Below are 22,140 nucleotides of genomic sequence, written 5' to 3' on the forward strand. Positions count from 1 at the left end.
AACATCATGAAGACGAAAACTCACAGAGATGAGAGTTGGGAGCATTTGCTGATGGAAGTACACATCTCTCTCGGTTAAATAAAGTGGTTCCTCAAACACAGTGGTCTGCCCTGATGTTCTGGCCATTGTATAAGCTGCTCCAGGCTTGAGGGAGACCACATTTCTCTGTCATCAGCTGGATGCTCCCTCTCCTTCCAATTCGTGGTTGTTCTGACACAGCAGCTCTGCCCAGGGCTCATGGTCTTTCACATCTACACCAAGGTTCCTTTTCACTCTGGATCAGAAACTTTTAGGGGAGGAATAAGCCTGTCGGGAAGTGTTCTAGGGAAATTCTCTAGTGGTCGGTGGTTAGGACTTGGCATTTTCACTGCCGAAGACTCAGGTTTAGTCCCTGGTTGGGAAATTCAGATCCTGCAAGCTGCACAGCATGGCCAAAAACCAAACAAACAAAAACCAGAATTGCTCTCAATAAGGGAGTTCTGGAGCTCCAAGGATCAACTAATCCAAGTCTCTTCTGATAGTGAGGCCACAAAAGTCCAAATGGACTCACCACCAACACAGACTTACAGGGTGGGCTGCCTTGACCATGGATGACTGAGGAGGTCACGATGGTACCCTTACCTCCTGGAAACTACTGACTACATTTCTCAAATGACTGGTCCTCCATAAACACTGGCCCAGCTCTGAAGCCTGTGGGAGCCAGTTGCCCAAGCTCACACAGTCCTATTTAATCTGGCTGCCTCCACTGAAGCTAGGTGGTCATGTACATCAGTCCTGTTCCAGACCATCGGTGTCCCTTCTTTACCCCTAAAACACAGCCATGGTGATGCCCTGGCATCCCTGCTGCTGTGTCTGTTAACTTCCAGCTCGCCTTAGCCCTCTCTCCTCTTCCTCTGATCTCACAGCACAGTGATGTCTTCCTGCTGTCCCCTCTGTGGTCTGCACAGAGCTTGGGCGCCTCATGCTCTGGGGGTGCTCCATGCATGCCGGGAGCACTGGCCCCACCGGATCCCTCTCCCATCCACCTCCCACACCTGCTGTCTGCCTCTTTCCTTCCTCTCTAAGCTGCCCTCAGAGACTGAAGGTCAAAGCAAACCCTTTCTCACCCATCTCCTCACCCTCAACTGTGTGCCAACTCCTGTCCTTCTAGTTCCATTTTCTTTCTTTTTTTTTTGTTAGATAGACAAATGATTTTTGGAGTGGTCTCAAATTGCTTGAGCTGCTTTTATTTTTTAAATGTTTTAAAATTAATTTTTATTGGAGTATTGCTGCTTTGGTGGCTCAGCGGTAAAGAATTTGCCTGCCAATGCAGGAGTCACAGGAGATGTGGGTTCAATTCCTGGATCAGAAAGATCCCCTGGAGGAGGGAATGGCAACCCACTCCAGTACTGCTGCCTGAAAAATTCCATGGACAGAGGAGCCTGGCAGGCTACAGTCCATGGGGTTGCAAAGAGCTGGACATGACTGAGCGACTGAGCACAAATGCACATAGTTGCCTTACAATGTTGTGTTAGTTTCTGCTGTACAGCAAAGACAATCAGCCATAAGTATACATATATCCCCTCTTTCTTGGATTTCCCTCCCATTTAGGTCACCATTATTTTCTTTCAATGATGCTGAGCTTTCTGTGATTTGGTTCTCTTTCTCCACTGTTCTTCATTCTAAACAATATTGCTGATTCCTGGGTTTTATATACTGAAAAATGGGAAACTCACTACTATGAAGGAAGGAAGGGTATGTCTGCAGTGTAAAGGTGCGAAGAGGGGCTGTTTCCTCATGAGGGTCGAGGCAGAAAGCAGAGGCCAGGCAGGTTACCTCAGAACACGGGTCGGGTACTGTGTGCCCCTTCAGACCCCCTGAGATGGGCAGGTTGAGGTCACTATGAAGGCTCCTTTGGCTGAAAGGAACAGAAACCCACTCAGCCTAGACCAAGGAAAAGGGGAGGCTGCTGAAAGATGAAAGGGAATCCTGCTGAAACCCAGGAAAGCAGTCCAGCCAGGCCTTATGGGGATCAGCCTAGGATCCTGATACCACAACCAACGCTGTTCCCAGTTCTCAAGCCACTGGGCATCTCATCTCCATTCTTTTTTTTTTTTTAATTTAAAATTTCAATAAATTGACACTTTATTTTTAAAAAGTTCTCCTTAAATTCTATTTAAAAAAGGTATCCTTTTCAGATTGAGGGCAGTTTTAAATAGGTGACTACTTTTGTCATTGGTTCCTCATTTTTTTCATTTTTTTTTTTTGGCCGCATCTCTTAGCATGTGGAACTTCCCTGACCAGGAATCGAACCCTCATCCCCTGCAGTAGAAGCATGGAGTCTTCATCTTACTGGACTGTCAGGGAAGCCCCGGTTCCTTATTTTTTTAAATTAAAGTATAATTGATTTATAATATTATGATAGCTTCAGGTGAACAGCAAGGTGATTCAGTTATACATATATAATTTTTTCAGGTTATTTTCCATTATAGGTTCTTACAAGATATTGAATATTATTCCCTGTTATATAGTAAATCCTTGCTGCTTATCTATTTTATATATAGTAATGTGTATCTATTAATCCCAAACTCCGAGTTTACCCTGGCCCACCTCTTTCCCCTTTGGTAACTATAAGTTTGTTTTCCATGTCTGTGAGTCTATTTCTGTTTTGTAAACAGATTCATTTGTATTATTTGTTAGATTCCACATATAAGTTACATCATAGGTCATCCCCATTCTGTATCTTCCTGTCTCTGTCTCTCTGCGTGTCTATTTCTCTCTGCCTCTGTGTATGTTTCCCTTCCTGCCTCTCTGTCTCTGTGTGTCTGTCTCTACCTCTGTCTCTGTCTCTGTCTCATGCCTGTTCTTACCCCCCAGCTCATCGTGCATCTCACTGGGAGCTGCATCTCTCGCCTCCCCTCTCCCCCCGCTGCCTTCCTTCCCTTTTCTGTGCAGGAGAACCTGCTCCCAGGCTAGACACACGTGTCTGTTTTCTGTGGCAGAGGGGCACAGAAGGGTGATGCGGAGGCAGGTTTCCTAGAAGGAGATATGGCTGGTACAGCTGCTTTGACACACGCTGTGACCAGCATGCCCAGATACCTGTGGGGGATCAAACATAGTCCTCCCAGGAGAAAAGGCAAGACCTCTGCCTGGTGAAATAACCAAAGAAACATCTAAGGAGTATAAGGGTTGAAATATTCTAAGCCACAGTGCAAATACAATCTAAAGTGGGTGTGTGTAGGCTGGGTACGGAATGGTATGTTCTTAAGCCTAAATTTATGTATGAACGCTGCTACGTTCCCACACTTTTCAGGAGGGACGGGACTGGGTGTGGATGGATGGTGGAGGGGGACAGGGCTGTCTCTCTTCTGTGGATGTCCCTCCCCCACACTCTCCACAGCAGCTGCTTCAAACATCCCCTGTTCTTCTCAAACTTGGGGCTCCACCACCATCCCCCATATGCTCAGACCCAACTGTACTGAAAACACCAGGGCACCACTTCTTCTGTCTGCACTGCAAAATCCTTCTTTCGTCTCCTCTGCTGCCTCTCTGCCCCTGCCCTCCCCCAAGGTCAACCCAAGTATTCTGATTTTTACTTGCTTTATTGCAAGACTTGTTATTTGACCAGTTTTTCTGGCCTTCATCAAAAATCTCTCTCTAGGGGCTTTTCTTCTCCAGTCAACACATATATTCCTTATTTCCTCATTGAGAAAAATAACAATAAGACACGACTTTCACTCTGTTCTCCCCATCAGTCTCCTCTCCTTCCATCCAATGCTCAGGGACATGGCTTTCACCCTCAATGCACACTGCCCTTGGAAATGTCAACTGACGACTGCATAATCTGCAAACCCTGTGACCCTGGCTCGCCTTCACCCCTCCAGCTCTTCACAATGATGTGCACTGTTCCCTGCCCCCGCCCAGCAGCCCTCCCTGCTGGCGGTGGCAGTCCTGCCCTCTGCTCTCTGCAGAGTCACAGGCCTTTAGCTCTACCAGTGCTTTCTTTTCCTCCTACTTCTTTTTTTTTTTTTAATAAATTTATTTATTTTAGTTGGGGGCTAATTACTTTACAATATTGTAATAGTTTTTGCCATACATTAACATGAATCAGCCATGGGTCTACATGTGTTCCCCTTCCTGGACCCCCCACCCACCTCCCTCCCCATCCCATCCCTCTGGGCCATCCCATTGCCCCGGCCCTGAGCCCTTGTCTCATGCATCGAACATGGAATGGTGTTCTGTTTCACATATGATAATATACATGTTTCAATGCTATTCTCCCAGAACGTCCCACCCTCACCTTCTCCCTCAGAGTCCATAAAATTGTTCTATGCATCTGTGTCTCTTATTCTGTCTCGCATATAGGGTTATCGTTACCATCTTTCAAATTCCATATATATGCATTAGTATACTGTATTGATGTTTTTCTTTCTGGCTTACTTCACTCCTCCTACTTCTGATGAGAGATCCTGAAGGTTCAGCACAGTTGCCTCTGCAGTTCCCGACTCTCTCCTGACTTGTCACCCTTGCTGCAGGCTCACAGCTACCTTCTTGTCCTGCAGGGGACTCTGCCAAGCTCCATGCCTTTTCAGCACCTCGACCTGGATGCCCACCAGGCACTAAAACCATCACTACCTTCTCTCCCACTTCACAAAGACCTACTCCTCCCCAATACCGAGGTTTGATTCCAAGTTGTCAAAATTGTTTTCCCTTTCTACTCTTCTGCACTTTCATTCAAGTGCTGGGACTGCCCAACCTTCTCTTATCAACGTTTCTAGCATTGTCTTTTCCTTCCATTCTGCCTCCACCCTATATGATCTTATGCTACCCCTGGCTTCAACATCACAAAAGTCTCCTAACTTCCCTGTGCTCCAGCCTCATCCCTTTCCTGCCTCATCTACTGATGATTCTCAAATTCTGCTCTGACCATGACCTTTCCTCACCCAGAAACTTTCAATGAATCCACCACTTCCGAAATTAATGAAGGCAGCAACAATCAAAGACCAACGTAGACTCAAACTACAGCTGCACTTATCTTGTGAGAGGTGCAGTTCAGTGCTTTAGGATTTACAAAGTTCTTGTATACACATTATTTCACTTGGTAATCTGTGTGTGCTATACTCAGTCACTCAGTCGTGTCCACCTCTTTGCGACCCCAAGGACTGTAGCCTGCCAGGCTGCTCTGTCCATGGGATTTTCCCAGCAGGAATACTGAAGCAGGTTGCGATTCCCTTCTCCAGTGGATCTTCCTGACCCAGGGACTGAACCAGAGTCTCTTGCATCTCCTGAATTGGCAGGCAGATTCTTTTACCACTGAGTCACCTGGGAATCTCCTTAATAATCTACAATAGAATAAAGAAGATGTGGTACATATATATGATGGGATATTACTCAGCCATAAAAAAGAACAAAACGAGGCCATTTGCAGCAACATGGATGGACCTGGAGATTATCATACTGAGTGAAGTTAAGTCAGACACAGAAAGACAAATATATGATACAGCTTTTATGTGGAATCTAAAAAATAAAACAAATGAATGACTATAACAAAACAGAGACAGATTCAGACAGAGAACAAACTAGTGGTTTCTGGTAGAGACAGGGAAGAGGGGAGGGGCAAAATAAGGGTAGGAAATTAAGAGGTATAAACTACTAGGTATAAAACAAATAAGTACAAGGATATAAGATACAGCATAGGGAATATAGATAATATTTCATAATAACTTCAAGTGGAGTATCATATATAAAAATACCAAATCACTATGTTGTACACTTGAAACTAATTTAACATTGTAAATCAACTATACTTCAATTTCTAAAAAAGCAGGAAAAAAAAGGCAATTTGCAAGCATTCTGTGACAAGGAGCATATTTATGGATCCAGCCTATGGTGGTAAAGAGCCCTATGTTAATCAGTGCCTATGCTGGCCCTTCCGCTTCACCACACTGTTAACTTGAAACTGCTCCAGGCTTTCTATATAAAACACTGTCAACAATGACTGGAGAAGGGAATAGCAAACCACTTCAGTATTCTTGCCTTGAGAACCCTATGAACAGTATGAAAAGGCAACAATCATAAGACAACCACTTTCCTGACTTTCCAAATGAAATCGAGTGCTAAGTCATTTCCATTGGAAACATGTGCTTACTTCAAACCATGTGTGCATGTGTGCCTGTGTGTGCGTGCATGTGTGTGTGTGTGAGAGAGAGCAAGAGAGACAGAGAGACAGAGAAAGCAGTCTCCATAATTCCACCTGGTGTGATGAGAATAGTTTTAGGGTGTCTGTGGTCTGAATTTAGATACCTACCTACAGATAGGAAAACAAGTGAGCAGTCTTTTTATTGTTCAAGGAAAATGCTCATTAACCATGAGTTTATTCTATTTTATTTGGTTGTAAACATTTCAAAACAAAACTTCACCCGAAGCATTAAATCTTGCCAATGAGAACACCTCTGCTTCTCCCATCTCCACCTCTCAGCCAGTGGCCTTCATTCTTTCACATCTTTTGCTCTAGTGTCACATAAAACCAAACAACGGGGCATCATCCAAAACTATGCACATAACACATGTGAGGCTCTGTCACCAAATTGTCATCTCACCATCTACCCCTTCCTTTGGGGGAGTCTGACACATGATAACATTCAGGCAACACAAAAATTTAAATGGCTGACAGCACTTACATTTCTGATTGGCAAGAGTTTATTTTTTTTCCTCCTCTGACTCCATTTAAAAAATAAAGAAATGCACCTACACTTGACCAGTTTGAGAATAAAAATTTGAATGTATCATTTAGAAATTCAGTTTTATATTGGTTTTTCAGAACAGAACTGCAAAGACCAAAAATTATCTACATATGGTTCTCCTTCCAACTGGTAAGAAAACAAGAGACAAGATCACCTAGTGTTTTCCTGGTGTGTCTGTGCTCTCCTGAGACAAGGAAAAGTACAACTAGCACAACTCAAAAAGTAGGGTGAATTAAAAAATTAACAAGGTGTAGACCATTTTAAAAAGCTGGGATGCAAATGAGATTTTGGAAAGGGAGAAATAAATGGTTCTCAGTTTCTGGTTACATAAAAGAGGGAAGTGATACAGCAGACTGAATAAATTAATCATAACAAAAACTACCTGGTGTCTGCATCCCTAGGGTTATAATATGACCATACTTCTTACTCCTTAGAGAGAGAGAGAGAGAGCAATTCTAATACTCTGACTGTGTGTCTGTGTGCATGTGGGTACCGATGAACTGTCCTCCTCTTAGCAGCCATGACAAAGCAAATAATTAACCGTAGCATGAGTGATCTATGCAGGAAGTACAAAAAGCAGTGAGATCTGGATGGTTTTTTAAATATTTATTTACTCAACCTTTCAATGAATTGCTTATTGTATACTGAAACTAAAGTGGGCGTGAGGCCAGGCCCTCGGAGTGTTAAGGTGAATATGACTTGACCCCTTCCTCACTCTTCAGGTTTTTCAGTTTTGTCTGGGAGCTAAGACATTACTGCCAGATATGGCAGGAAGCGTGGTTTTGTGGTAAGATACAGAACCCTCAGCTGGAGGGGTGTTTTAATTCACCTTCCTGGTTACTGATAAGGAAAGAAGGGAGCATAAGGGAGGTAGGGATGGGTGGAATCCAAGGTTTGAACCAGAAGGTGTGGAAGGCACATGGACACCTAGTTCTGGGCTTAGGGAAGCTCTGGGACCATGTGGCAGGAGTTGGTAGATTTCACTTGATTGTTGTGCCATTAACAAGACTCCATGAATCCCCAGTCTGCTTCTTTCTGCTACCAGCCGGCTTCCTTTTCGGATTCATACTTTCTGTTCCCTTTGAATCTGGGCTTGTAGGTGGCCTGGTGTGATCACAGACCTGCTGTATCTCATTATTATAACATTAGCTAAGATCCTCACCTCTTCTGGGTTCTTAGTTCAATTCCAGGAAAGGGAAGAGAGAGAAGAGCTTGGGCTGGGGAGATCCACTGGAGAAGGAAATGGCAACCCACTTCAGTGTTCTTGCCTGGAAAAATCCCATGGACAGAGGTACCTGGTGGGGTTGCAAAGAGTTGGACACGACTGAGCAACTAAGCATAGACACATGGGCTTGAATACTTGCCCACTACAGAGTGGGAGATCTCTAGTCTACTCTAGGAGATCAAACCAGTCAATCCTAAAGGAAATCAACCCTGAATATTCATTGGAAGGACTGATGCTGAAGCTGAAGCTCCAATACTTTGGCCACCTGATGCAAAGAGCCGACTCACTGGAAAAGACTGTGATGCTGGGAAAGACTGAAGGCAGGAGGAGAAGGGGACGACAAAAGATGAGCTAGTTGGATGGTATCAGTGACTCAATGGACATATGAGTTTGAGCAAACTCTGGGAAATGGTGAAGGACAGGGAAGCCTGGCGTGTTGCAGCCCATGGGTTCACGAAGAGTCAGAACACAACTGGCAACTGAACAACAACACAGAACGGGAGAAAACAGTGGGGTAGGGGTTAGAAGGTATGAAATAGCCATCTTGGAGAGTCGGAAAACAAGTAACTCCTCCAGCCACATGTTCTGCTGTGGCCATGAGTGGCTGAGTCACCCAGGGTCAGAAGTTATTTATTCAGGCAAAGATGGCAGTATTATTCACAAAAGCCAAGACATGGAAACAATGTAAGTGTCCACTGATGGATGAATGGATACAGGAAATGTATGTATGTATATATATGTATATGTATACACACACACACATATATGCAGTGGAATATTATTCAGCCACAAAAGGAAGGAAATTCTGCCATTTGGGTCAACGTGGATAGACCTTGAGGACATTATGTTAGTGAAATAAATAGGTCAGAGAAAGACAATATTGTATGATCTCACCTGTAAGTGAAATTAGACTGGCTGCCAAAGGCAAGAGGCAGGGGGTGAGGAGAACAGATAATGGTGGTCAAAGGCACAAACTTCCAGTTATAAGATGAATACGTTCTGGAGATGTAATGTATGGCCTGGTGCCTGCAGAAAACTTGGGTATGGCATAAGCTTGGAGGAGGAGGAGGTCGCCATTAACCCCACCATAGAGCCGCCAGAACTTACACAGGACTGGGGAAACAGACTCTTGGTGGGCACAAACAGAACATTGTGTGTACCAGGACCCAGGAGAAAGAAGCAGTGACCCCACAAGAGACTGACCCAGACTTGCCCGTGAGTGTCCAGGAGACTCTGATGGAGGCATGGGTTGATGGTGGCCTGCTGCAGGGTTGGGGGCACCAAGTGTAGCAATGCACGCACGGGAGCTTTTGAAGGAGGTTGCCATTATTTTCACTACCTCCACCATAGTATGGCCCCAGGTAAATAACAGGTCAAGTGGGCCTTAGGAAGCATCACTATGAACAAAGTTAGTGGAGGTGATGGAATTCCACTTGAGCTATTTCAAATCCTAAAAGATGATGCTGTCTGTGAAAGTGCTGCACTCAATATGCCAGCAAATTTGGAAAACTCAGCAGTGGCCACAGGACTGGAAAAGGTCAGTTTTCATTCCAATCCCAAAGAAAGGCAATGCCAAAGAATGCTCAAACTACCGCACAATTGCACTCATCTCACATGCTAGTAAAGTAATGCTCAAAATTCTCCAAGCCAGGTTTCAGCAATACGTGAACCGTGAACTTCCAGATGTTCAAGCTGGATTTAGAAAAGGCAGAGGAACCAGAGATCAAATTGCCAATATCTGCTGGATCATCGAAAAAGCAAGAGAGTTCCAGAAAAACATTTATTTCTGCTTTATTGACTATGCCAAAGCCTTTGACTGTGTGGATCACAACGAACTGTGGAAAATTCTGAAAGAGATGGGAATACCAGACCACCTGAACTGCCTCATGAGAAACCTGTATGCAGGTCAGGCAGCAACAGTTAGAACTGGACATGGAACAACAGACTGGCTCCAAATAGGAAAAGGAGTACATCAAGGCCATATATTGTCACCCTGCTTATTTAACTTATATGCAGAGTACATCATGAGAAATGCTGGGCTGGATGAAGCATAAGCTGGAATCAAGACTGCCGGGAGAAATATCAATAACCTCAGATATGCAGATGACACCACCCTTATGGCAGAAAGTGAAGAAGAACTAAAGAGCCTCTTGATGAAAGTGAAAAAGGAGAGTGAAAACGTTGGCTTAAAGCTCAACATTCAAAAACCTAAGATCACAGCATCTGGTCCCATCACTTCATGGCAAATAGATGGGGAAACGGTGGAAACAGTGGCTGACTTTATTTTTTTGGGCTCCAAAATCACTGCAGATGGTGACTGCAGCCATGAAATTAAAAGACGCTTACTCCTTGGAAGGAAAATTATGACCAACCTGGACAGCATGTTAAAAAGCAGAGACATTACTTTGCCAACAAAGGTCCATCTAGTCAGTTCACTTCAGTGCAGTTGCTCAGTCAAGTCCGACTCTTTGCGACCCCATGAACTGCAGCACGCCAGGCCTCCCTGTCCATCACCAACTCCCGGAGTTTACCCACACTCATGTCCATTGAGCCGGTGATGCTATCCAACCATCTCATCCTCTGTCGTCCCATTCTCCTCCTGCCCTCAATCTTTCCCAGCATCAGGGTCTTTTCAAATGAGTCAGCTCTTTGCATAAGGTGGCCAAAGTATTGGAGTTTCAGCTTCAGGGCTGTGGTTTTTCCAGTAGTCATGTATGGATGTGCGAGTTGGACTATAAAGACAGCTGAGCGCCGAAGAATTGATGCTTTTGAACTGTGGTGTTGGAGAAGACTCTTGAGAGTCCCTTGAACTGCAAGGAGATCCAACCAGTCCATCCTGGAGGAAATCAGTCCTGAATATTCATTAGAAGGACTGATACTGAAGCGGAAGCTGCAGTACTTGGGCCACCTGATGTGAGGAGCCTATTCACTAGAAAAGACCCTGATGCTGGCAAGGACTGAGGGCAAGAGGAGAAGAGGGTGACAGAGGATGAGATGGTTGGATGGCATCGCTGACTCAATGGCATGAGTTTGAGCAAGCTCCGGGAGATAGTCAAGGATAGGGAAGCCTGGCATGATGCAGTCCATGGGGTCACAAAGAGTTGGATACGATTTAGGGACTGAACAAAAAGTAAACAAAAAAAAGAATCTGATGAAACATTATAAGACAGGAAATATCATTCTCAGGCCCATGGTTAAGATGGAAGAAACCAATCATCTCAACACAAAAAAGGTTTGACACAAGTCTGATTCCCAGTTCCAATGACAGCCCCGAACAAAGGGCAAATTCCACAAACCTTCTGTATCAGATTTTCTGGAAGAGAAGTTAGAGGGGTGAGGTCACATTTACACCACTGCACATGAGATGAGCTAAAAACACAAGGGGATAAGAGATAGAAAAAGGCCACACTTGAATGCCTGGGAATTTTTTGTTCTTTTTTTTGGGTGGGGGAAGAAATTTTTTTTATTGTAAAAAACACCTAACATTAAATTACTGTCTTAACCATTTTTTTTTTTTGGCTGTGCTACGTGGGATCTTAGTTTCCCAAACAAGGATCAAATCTGTGTCCCCTGCATTGGGAGCAGAGTCTTAACCCCACTGGACTGCCAGGCAAATCCCCATCTTAACCAGTTTTATGTGTCCAGTGCACCAATGTGAAGTATATTTACACTGTTGTGCAACAGATCTCTAGAACTGTCCTGTTTTGCAAAACTGAAACTCTAGGGAGTTTCCTGGGGTCTGGTGGTTAGGACTTGCATTTCCACTGCAGGGGGTGTGGGTTCAACCCGTGGTCAGGCAACTAAGATCTCACAAGCCACAGGCCTAGCCAAAAAAATTAAAAACAAAGAAACAAACAAAACCCCTGAGACTCTATATACTCAAATCCTTATGAAACTTTTCAGAGTGACCCTATCCACTGATCAGTGAGGCCCAGGCAGGGTCTGGATTCTGCCCCTGAGATGAATTTTCTCACCTTTGGAGAAGAGAGAGACATGGTGTGAACAGAGGGCAGAGCCTCTTCTTACCCCTCTGCACTTCAAGACTGGGCTGATAACAAACAAGGCCACAGCCAACAATTTCACCAAAATGCCAATGTGTCCATGCACTTATAGGGACACAGCCATTATGTCCAGCTGTGGACTTGCTCATGGCCATCACTACCTGACTACCCATTCCTCACATTTTAACAGTTGGCCCCAAAGTTACCATCGCTCCTCTTTTTAAATATCAGACATACCTTGGAATCCTGAGACTATCTGGACAACATCTTCATACACCATCAGGGTAGCAGATCGTTCTGGAAGCAGGCCCAGGCTTAGTGAAGAAAATACTGCAGAAACAAAGATGGATATGAGGGAATTCTGACTTCTACATCAAAGTGCCCATGCCATTTTTTTAAGTACTCTGCATTCTTTGGATTCTCTGGGTTCAAATCAATCAACAACATTGATTTTTTAGTAATGTGACATAATAATAAATATATATATATCTGTTCTCTGCCTCTGGTTCCTGGCTCAAAACCCCTTGTAAATTCCTGAGTCACCAGGGTATCTTTTTGATCTGATGAGGAGACTCTGGGTGGCCTCCTGGATGGGGGCTGGTCACCCAAAAGATCAAACCATGATAAGAATCTTGGAACTTTCAGGCTCACTTCCCATCATCCAGAGAGAATAGATGGGGTGGAGAGTTCAGTTCATGATTGATCACGCCTGCCATGATTGATGAAGCTACCATGAGAGTCCCAAAGGTACAGGCTTTGGGGAACTTCAAGCTGGCTGAGTACATTTATGTGCTAGGAGGGTGGTGCACCTCAGCTCCACGGGGATAGAAGCTCCCATGGTCAGGACCCTTCTGGATCTCACCCCGTTGTACCTCTTCATGTGGCTGTTCATCTGCATCCATTATGACACTTGTTATAAACCAGGAAATGTAAGTCATTGTTTTCCTGAGTTCTGGGAGTCATTACAGTGAAAGAAACCAGGGAGGGGCTCATGGGAACCTCTGATTTATAGCTGATTGGTCAGAAGTACAGGTGACCACTTAGGGCTTGTGTCTGAATTAGAGGACAGTCTCATGGGACTGAGCCCTTAAGCGGTAGCATTTGGGCTAATTTTGGACAGTTACTGTCAGACCCTGATGCTGGGAAAGATTGAAGGCAAGAAGACAAGGGTATGACAGAGGGCGAGATGGTTGGATGGCATCACCACTCAATGGACATGAGCTTGAGCAAGCTCTGGGAGATGGTGAAAGACAGGGAAGCCTGGCGTGCTGCAGTCTAGGGGGTCTCAAAGGGTCGGACACAACTGAGTGACTGAACAACAACTGTCAGAACAGAACTGAATTGTAAGACACCCAGTTGGTATCCAGAGAGGTGGAGAACTGGTTGGTTTGAGAAGAAAACCCACTTACTAGGTGTCAGAATTATCATAAACAGAGGGAAAGGAAATAGTTCGTCCTTTAAGTACTGTTAGCAAAAGTCTTTCAAAACTCCATGAGTCCTGCAATCTCTCATATAGTAACTGCTTAGCCTACAACAGTTAACTACATAATTTTTATTCTTTAGAAGTTCTTAGTAAAGTATCTGAACCTCTTCACATTAGGAATCTATTACTAGTTACAATGTACGCACTGTATGTATGTAAAATATTGGATATTAACATTAAAAAAGACTCACAATATGTGCTTAGGTTAATGGGTACCTCATGATAAAAATTTTTTTTTCCTCTGTATTTTGGGAAGTAATAAAGATGACACTTTGCAGGTGGCACTAATGGTAAAGAATCCGCCTGCCAATGCAGGAGACATAACAGATGCCGGTTCAATCCCTGGGTGGGGAAGATCCCTTGGAGTAGGAATTTGCAACCCACTCCAGTATTCTTGCCTGGAAAATTCCATGGATAGAGGAGCCTGGCGAGCTAGAGTCCATGGGGTCGCAAAGAGTCGGACATGACTGAAGCAACTGAACACAAGATGACAGAACTTGTGCTACTTTAAAATTCTTGTTTAAAGATCTTGACTTCCAACCTAAAAATTCACAAAGCCTGTATGTTTCTTGGGAATTCCCTGGCTGAACAGTAGTTAGGACTCGGTGCTTTCACTGCCAGGGTCCAGATTCTATCCCTGGTTGAGGAATTAAGATCCTGCATGCTGCAAGGTGTGGCCAGGGGAGAAAAAACCTACATGCTTCTGGGTAGAACACGAATTTAAGAAAAAAACCAAATCAATGTATTATGGAATAACAATAATCACTAACATTACTGAACCCTCACTAACATATCAGACTTTATTCTAGGTGGTTTAATTTGGGTAATTTATTTAACTTTGAAAACAGCTCTCTGCAAGAGGTATTATTAACATGCCCCGTTGACAGGTAAGGAGACAGGTTTATAGATAAGGAATTAACTTGTCCAAGATCCCAAATCTGGTAAATACTGGAGCCAGGATTTGAACTCTGGAGTCTGACCTTCATTGCTATGCTTCACAGACTCAAGTTCAAAGGCCTCTTAGACTCCATCCAGGCCTAAGTTCCTACGGTTTTTGTTTTGTTGTTGTTGTTTTTTAATTTATTTTTAACTGGAGGATAATTGCTTCACAATATTGTGTTGGTTTCTGCCATACGTTAACATGAATCAGGCATATGTGTCTGTGTATCCATCATCCACATTGAACAGATGTCATATTTGCTTCAGATTCAATCTACTTAGTTGTGTCTGACTCTTTGGGGCCCCGTGGACTGTAGCCCACCAGGCTCCTCTGTCCATTGGATTTTTCAGGCAAGAACACTGGAGTGGGCTGCCATTTCCTTCTCCAGGGGATCTTCCTGACCCAGGGATAGAACTCGCGTCTCCTGTATTGCAGGCAGATTCTGAGCCAATGAGGAAGATTGAATCAGCCACAGGTATACATATGTTACCTCCCTCTTGAACTTCCCTCCCACCTCCCATCCCATCCCACCTCGCTAGAATACCAGTTTGAGCTCCTTGAGTCGTACAGCAAATTTCCACTGGCTATCTATTTTACATATGGTAATGTACATGTTCCCATTGAGAGAGTAGTCTCTACATTTAAAGAGGAAGAAAATAAGGCCTAGAAAGGTAAAACAACTTTCAAAGAAAATATTAGGAGCCAGAAATATCAAATGCTAGGTAGAGCAATTATTGGGTTCATTCAGGTTTTTGGTAGGATGTTACAGAAAAACCCAAATGAATTTTTGGCCAACCCAATACTTAGCACAATTGGCTCTGGACAGTGCCAGAGGCGACCAATGAGGGGCTGGCCATGGACATGACCCCTCTTTCTACACAGCCCATTTATTTAGCCGCCATCATATATAAGGCCCAGAGCTAGATGTGCAGAATAGATCACTATTGGGGGCAGTCTGTACCCTTAAGGGATCTACATTAGAAGGAGGCTAAGACATACAACCAATAGTTACATGACAAGCAGAATGTGACAAAGTGCCCTGACAAAGATAAGGATGGACCTTGGTGCTGGGAAAACAATCCAGAGTTCCTCCAAATGTTAAACATAGAGTCACCATGTGACCCAGGAACACCACTCCCAGATACATGCCCAAGAGAACTAAGAATATGTGTTCATGCAAACACTTGTACATGAATGTTCATAGCAACATCAGTCATAATAGCCAGAAAGTGGAAACTAAAGGCCGAACATGCTTGGTGTCCCACAGGCAGCTTAAATCCAATCTACACTATAGTCATCATTGACTATGACCCCAACACTCATTCTTTTTCTTCCCATCTCCCGTACCTCCATCCCTACCTCCACCCACTTTTGTAGGAGCCCCAAGCTTGGGGAGAGGGATACACACAGGGAGGGAGTAAGGGATTTTTTTCAGTCAACAGCGTTGATCCAGTCAACCTTAGGGAACCACAAGGTGGCCCATCACCCATCTATTATTCTATCCACTCCATCAGCAGTCAGAAATTTGAGATTCAACTCACATTTATTCAACATTCTTTCCCTTGTATCTCTCCCACCCATTCTCCAAGGCTTTCTGAATTCTGCCTGCTAAATATTCCTCAGGTTTATCTCCTTTTCTCTAAGATATTCCTAAAGGATTTCCTCAGTTTTACCTATTTCCAACCCACTTTCCATAGCTCTCAAAGCAGTGGACCCAAATTACAGTGAACATTTTTATCCATAAATACCGGGGGATGGGGGTTATTGTGGGGAGTAGGAATTGCTTGTTAAAATCCAGATTCCTTGGTCAATCTGTCCAGTCAAATGGGTGAGTCCTGGAATCTGTGTGTTTTTACAAGCATCTTCTGATGCTAATATCTATTCATCCTCAAGACTCAGCTGCCCTCTCAGCCTCCCCAGGAAACCCTCCCTCGTTCGCTCATGTAGGCTGGTGGACCTGTCCTCTCCAGCATCCCCATCTGCACACAAATCTTTCAGAGTATAGATCCCATCAGGAGGAACTGGCTTCTTTGGCTGACTTCATAACTAATGGATAAAACTCCTAGAAGCAAGTCCCGAGTCTCTAGATTTGTATTCTCAGTAGCCAGGGCAGTGTCTGACATATAGTAGGCACTTGACAAGTATAAACTGAACTAAAGAGAATTTTGTGGATGAGGGTAGGTGCTGGGGCTGGATGAGACAGGCATAGCCACACTTAGCATCCATGGGCCCCAGAGGCAATGGGAACCCTGATGGGACAGGTCCAGTGGTGAAGAGGTGAACACGAATACTGGCCTTGTGCCAGGCACTGTGTTAAGTGCTACGCATTTATTGAGCACCTGCCATGCTTTAGACACTGTAAGTGAGTGCACCTACGTTAAATACTTTTTACACAGAACTGCTCTACAAGGTGATATCACCTCCATTTTGCAGAAACTGGCATCAAAGCTGGAGGGGCTCAAGCATAGATTTGGAGCCAGAACCCAGGTCATCTGGTTTCCAAAGTCTATCCTCCCTTTACCCTGGCAACAACTGTGCTGGCAGATAATGTGGTCCAGGCACTAGATGGAGTCTGAAGTAAGGGGGCAGAGGGGGCACCATCTGCTGCTCCCACCTACCCCATCCCCAGCTGAACTCACGTCAGGCACCATCCTTGCCCCTGGTGGTAGGCCAACTGCTTTGCAGGGGTGAATGGTCATGCGATATAGTGATTTATAATATGTAATATGTATTTGGTCTGGGTCTCCTTTTTGGCTCACAGCTCCTAAAACCATTGGAATTTCCTAAGTGATAAGGGCAATAAAGGAATCTTTTGTTATTCTTATGAAATGAATGGGGCTTTCAATGGGAGTTTCAGTTAATATAATTGCTTTTTGGAAAGCCTCATGATAACCTAAGAAGGGTAACTGGTTGCCAGGGGAAACCGTGTGACTAGAGGCTGGAACGTCTCAGTCTCACTGTCCTCTCCCCCGACCTCCAGGCAGGAGAGGCGGCTGGAGGTTGAATCAATCACTAATGGCTAATGCTTTAATCAGTTATGCCTACATAATGAAGTTTCCATAAAACCCAAGAGGATGGGGTTGGGTGAGCCTCTTGGTTGGTGAGCACCAGAAGTGCTAGGAGGTGGTACAGCTGGCCAGGGATGGAGGCTCCAAGCCTCTTCCCACAGACCTTGCCCTACACATGTCTTCATCTGGCTGGTCCTTTAATAACCTTTATGATAAACTAGTAAGCTAGCAAGCACCAGCTGGGGTCACAGACTTGGCGACACATTGCTGGATGTGTGGAAACACCATGACACATTTGGTGATTAGATGTGCCAGAAGTGGAATATTGAGAGTGGAGGAGCACCAGGAGTGCTCTTCCTGAGCAGGTAAGAAGGTGGGACAGAGAAAGACAGCCTGGCCATCATGACCACTTTTTGGCAGCCTTGCTCTCAGATGCTAAAGTGAGATGAGGAAGCCCCATTTCAGAGCACTGTCCCAATGCCACTGGCTGGTTATGATCCATCATGTACAGAACGGAACAGTGGAGAAATTACTAGAAAAGGCTTTGGTTCCATTGTACAAATAGCAATGTGAAGCCCAACCAGCTTCACACCAGATCCCACCTTCCCTGCACATAAGGGGCACCAAAAACTAGGGCAGAGAATGCACATGTATTTTCCTGATTGTCTGACTTAACGCTTACAAAATCATTTCTGTGCCTGACTCCACCCCTAGCCTGATTATATGCCCTGTTTTAGAGAAAGGTAAAGACCACCTTACCAGGTAACCGGATGGGCTTCCAGGGGGCAGAGTTTGGCACGTAGGCATGCTTTGTGGCCGTGACAATCAGCTGACTGCCCAGCTTATACTGGAATTTGATGAAGGCAACGCCATCTGTCCCCGAGGTACCAGAGGCAATGGAGACCTGGTTGGTGAAAATCTCAATGAGCGCATCGGGGACGGGCTGGTGGGTGCTGGCATCACTGATGTGGACCTTCAGGGTGACCTCTGGAAGAAGGACAGAGCAACGAAGAACTGGTTATTAACTGGGGACCTCCAACAGTGATTCTGTAATAACAGCGAAGGGAGGTAGAAAGTATTCATGGGATATGCTTAGATAATCTAGACTGGGGACTTTTCTGGTGGTCCAGTGGTTAAGACTTCATGTAACCAATGCAGAGTGCACAAGTTTGATCCCTGGTGGGGGAACTAAGATCCCACATTCCGTAAGATGCAGCCAAAAATTTTTTTTTAATTAGAGAAAAAATTCTAGATCTACCTCCAAAATATAAATCGTTTTAACCAGGAACGTTCTCTTCTTAGCAATTCTTTTTTACTTTACATGATTCTTTATCTTCTTCAAAACCACTGCCTATAACAAACTCCTTTCCTCCTGGCTCCTCCCAGCTCCCCCCAACAATAACTGAGAGAAAATCTCTTTTCCTTTAAGACATTGTGAAACAAACACAATGCTTTCTGATCCTCCCCAGTGTTGCTGGTAAACACAGCCTAAGCAAGGCTCAGGATGCCTCACGAGGAACCTGCAGGCACTCAGATTTGCAGCAAAATTGTTCAACAGTCTGTGATGAACATGGATGTGTACAGCTCAGGGTCGCTGTGCTGGTAATCATGAAGACATGACTGAAAAGTCATCCCAGCACACAGTACCACCAAGCGGGTGGGCAGACTAAGCAGTGCGTCCTGCCCAGTCCATGGACCTGCCCCAGCTGTTACCCCACTTAAGAAACCAGCTCGCCCCTCCTTGGGAGGGAGCAAAAGCGCCTGTTACTTGGTTTTGTTGGATCCTTCATGCTGCAGCCTCCCCAGAAAGATCTTGCCTGAATTTCTCTTTCTGATTTCTACTGATTAAAGAGTTCAAGGGCTCGGTTGGTATCACAGAGTTAATACATTTTTTGGCTAGATGACCATAAAGAACCCTAGACCCAGGAGTTACATAAGGTCTGCACCAAATAAATCTCTCAAAAACCTTGTAGAGAAAAAAAGTACTAGAAAAACTGAACCTGGTTATTCCCTACTATAGGAGGAGAAAACTACTGCCAAAAGAGGGATAAAATCAACATCAAGAAAATCAGGCATATGGCATTACAAAGCATATTTAGTCAATTCCTGCCAATCTTATCAGTGTTATCTTAATGCAGATTTGTAGCACACATTTGCTTTCTTATGGAGCTGGGTCTTACTTGTCCCCAGTTATATGGGAAGTTATAAATGAATTAATACTCTCATAGCAGAAATCCTCTAGAACAGGACAAGTGGGAAGGTGCTTTGTGGTGTTGCACATTGACGATTTATATAATGTAATGCAACATTCACTATCAAGAGGGATTACAAGGTTTCTGCTTTCTCTTCACTGTTGGCTGAGAAGGCAAAAGCAGCAGAGATTTGGAAAAAGTGAAATAATTTCTGAATAAACACAAGAAAGGAGTTCTCCAAAGGTATGGACACCAAGCAGGGAATAAAGAAGGGATGAATTGGGAGAATGGGATTGACACATATATACTACTATGGATCAAATAGATCACTAATGAGAACCTAGTTCAGAGTTTATTGCTCAGGGAACTATACTCAGTGCTCTGGGGTAACTTAAATGGGAAGGAAATCCAAAAAAGAGGGGATATATGTATACATATAGCTGATTCACTTTGCTGTACAGTAGAAATTAACATCTTAAAGCAACTATATTCCAATAAAAATTAAGTAAAAAAAGAAAAGAATTTTCTTATAATCAACGCCCTAGGTTCTACCACTTGAATTTCTTCTAACATGGGAAGCCTAGTATATATTCTGCAATTATATACCTTGAAAAAGATTATTTAGCTACTTCTTTTGGTGTGACAGGATATGAAAACACATCATTGTGGTTAGGTAATTATTACAGACTACTGGGGTGTCATATGTATTAAAATTTTGCAATTTGCTTTATTTATATGAATAAAGAACAGCAGGAACAGCCCACCCATTCGGTAGGTCTAGATTTAGTTTATATTTTAAAAATTAGACTTTATTTTTAAAAGCAGCTTTAGGTTCACAGCAAAATTGAGTGGAAGTTACAGAAATGTCCCACTGGGGTATCATTTTTATAGAAACACTTATATTATCCATTCAACAGCGAACAAGATTATTGCCATTAAAAGACAACAGCAAAGTGATATTATCATGAGGTGGGGCAGTTTAGTCCAGTCGCTCAGTCTTGTCTGAATCTTTGCGACCCTATGGACTGCAGCACACCAGGCTTCCCTGTCCATCACCAACTCCTGGAGCTTGCTCAAACTCATGTCCATTGAGTCAGTGATGCCATCCAACTATTTTATCCTCTGAGAAGAGGTTGGGCACTACATACTATTTATTTATCTCATTTTGCAGAGAAAAGGAAGACTCTATAAATGGCCCTAGACCTAAATATGCAGTAAGATCCACTCCTGGGCATATATCCAGAGAAAATTCTAATTTGAAAAAATACATGCACCTCAGTGTTCATGGCAGCACTATTTACAGTAGGCAGGACATGGAAGCAACCTGAATATCCATCAACAGATGGATAAACAAGATGTGGTACATACATACAGTGGACTGTTACTTAGCCATAAGAAAGGATGAAACAATGTCATCTACAGCAACATGAATGAGAGATTATCATATTAAGTGAGGCAAGTCAGAAAAAGAAAGACAAACACCACACAATATCACTTGGAGAAGGAAATGGAGAGCCACTCCAATATTCTTGCCTGGAGAATTCCATGGACAGAAGAGCATGGTGAGCTACAGTCCATAGGGTTGCAAAGAGTCAGACACAACTGAGCAACTAATACACTTTCATCACTTATGTGTGGAATCTAAACTATGACACAAATGAACTTATCTACAAAACAGAAACAGACTCACAGACATAGAGAATAGACTTACAGTTACCTAAGAGGAAGGTGCAGGGGAGGGATAAATTAGGAGTTTGGGATTAGCAGATACAAACTACTATATATAAAATAGATAAACAGCAAGGTTCTACTGTATAGTACACAGAACTATATTCAATATCCTGCAATAAACCATACTGGAAAAGAATATATATATATATACTGAATCATATGGCTATACAACAGAAACTAACACAACATTGTAAATCAACTACACTTCAATAAAAAAACATTATCCTGAGTATATCTGTAAGGGTATTTTTGGAGGAGATGAACATTTAACTGAGTAAAGCAGATCACCTTCCTTCATGTGGGTGGGCCTTGTCCAATCAGTTGAAGGCCTGAAGAGAACAAAAAGTCCCCCCAGAGTAAAGGGAGACTTCCTCCTGCCTACCAGCCTCTGAACATTGGCGTTTCCTGCTTTCAGACTTGAACTGAATGTCAGCTCTTCCCTGATCTCAAGTCTACCAGCGTCTGAGCTAGAACTATACCATCATCTCTCCTGGACATCTGGCTTGCTGGCTCACCCTTTAGACCTTGGGACTTGTCAGCCTCCATGATCATGTGAGCCAGTTCCTTAGAATAAATCTATTCCTATAGGCCCATACATCCCATTGGCTCTGTTCTCTGGAGAACCCTGACTACCGCTGCATCCATCATGGGTTCCAATTCTGCAGCGCATGGTGGGTGGACCCTGGGAGTGTGTGCTCAGACCTCTTGTTGTTTCACACTCTTACTCAGCATTTCATGATCAGGAATTCAGTTACCGCCTCTACAGCATGCTTCTCAAATTCTCATGGACCAGTGGTAGAATCAAGAAGGAAAAAACAAGTGCTCAGGAATTCTTCCT

At 43.9% G+C, this 22,140-nt stretch overlaps 1 protein-coding gene across 10 annotated transcripts in view; it reads right to left on the reverse strand.

The window, feature by feature from the left end:
- The window catches only part of FAM171A1 (family with sequence similarity 171 member A1), a 168,657-nt gene that overhangs the window by 36,736 nt on the left and 109,781 nt on the right, over window positions 1-22,140 (reverse strand). For all 10 annotated transcript variants that reach the window (XM_081553601.1, XM_081553600.1, XM_081553595.1 and 7 more), the window contains 2 exons: window positions 18,139-18,366; window positions 12,186-12,278 (listed from right to left, as the gene is read on the reverse strand). In XM_081553601.1, the coding sequence (XP_081409727.1) occupies window positions 12,186-12,228 (43 nt within the window). In that variant the 5' untranslated portion in view covers window positions 12,229-12,278; window positions 18,139-18,366. The remainder of the gene's footprint in view (window positions 1-12,185; window positions 12,279-18,138; window positions 18,367-22,140) is intronic.

Source organism: Giraffa tippelskirchi, chromosome 13, assembly GCF_054371585.1.
Source record: "Giraffa tippelskirchi isolate mGirTip1 chromosome 13, T2T-mGirTip1v1.2.pri, whole genome shotgun sequence".
NCBI classification, from domain to species: domain Eukaryota; kingdom Metazoa; phylum Chordata; class Mammalia; order Artiodactyla; family Giraffidae; genus Giraffa; species Giraffa tippelskirchi.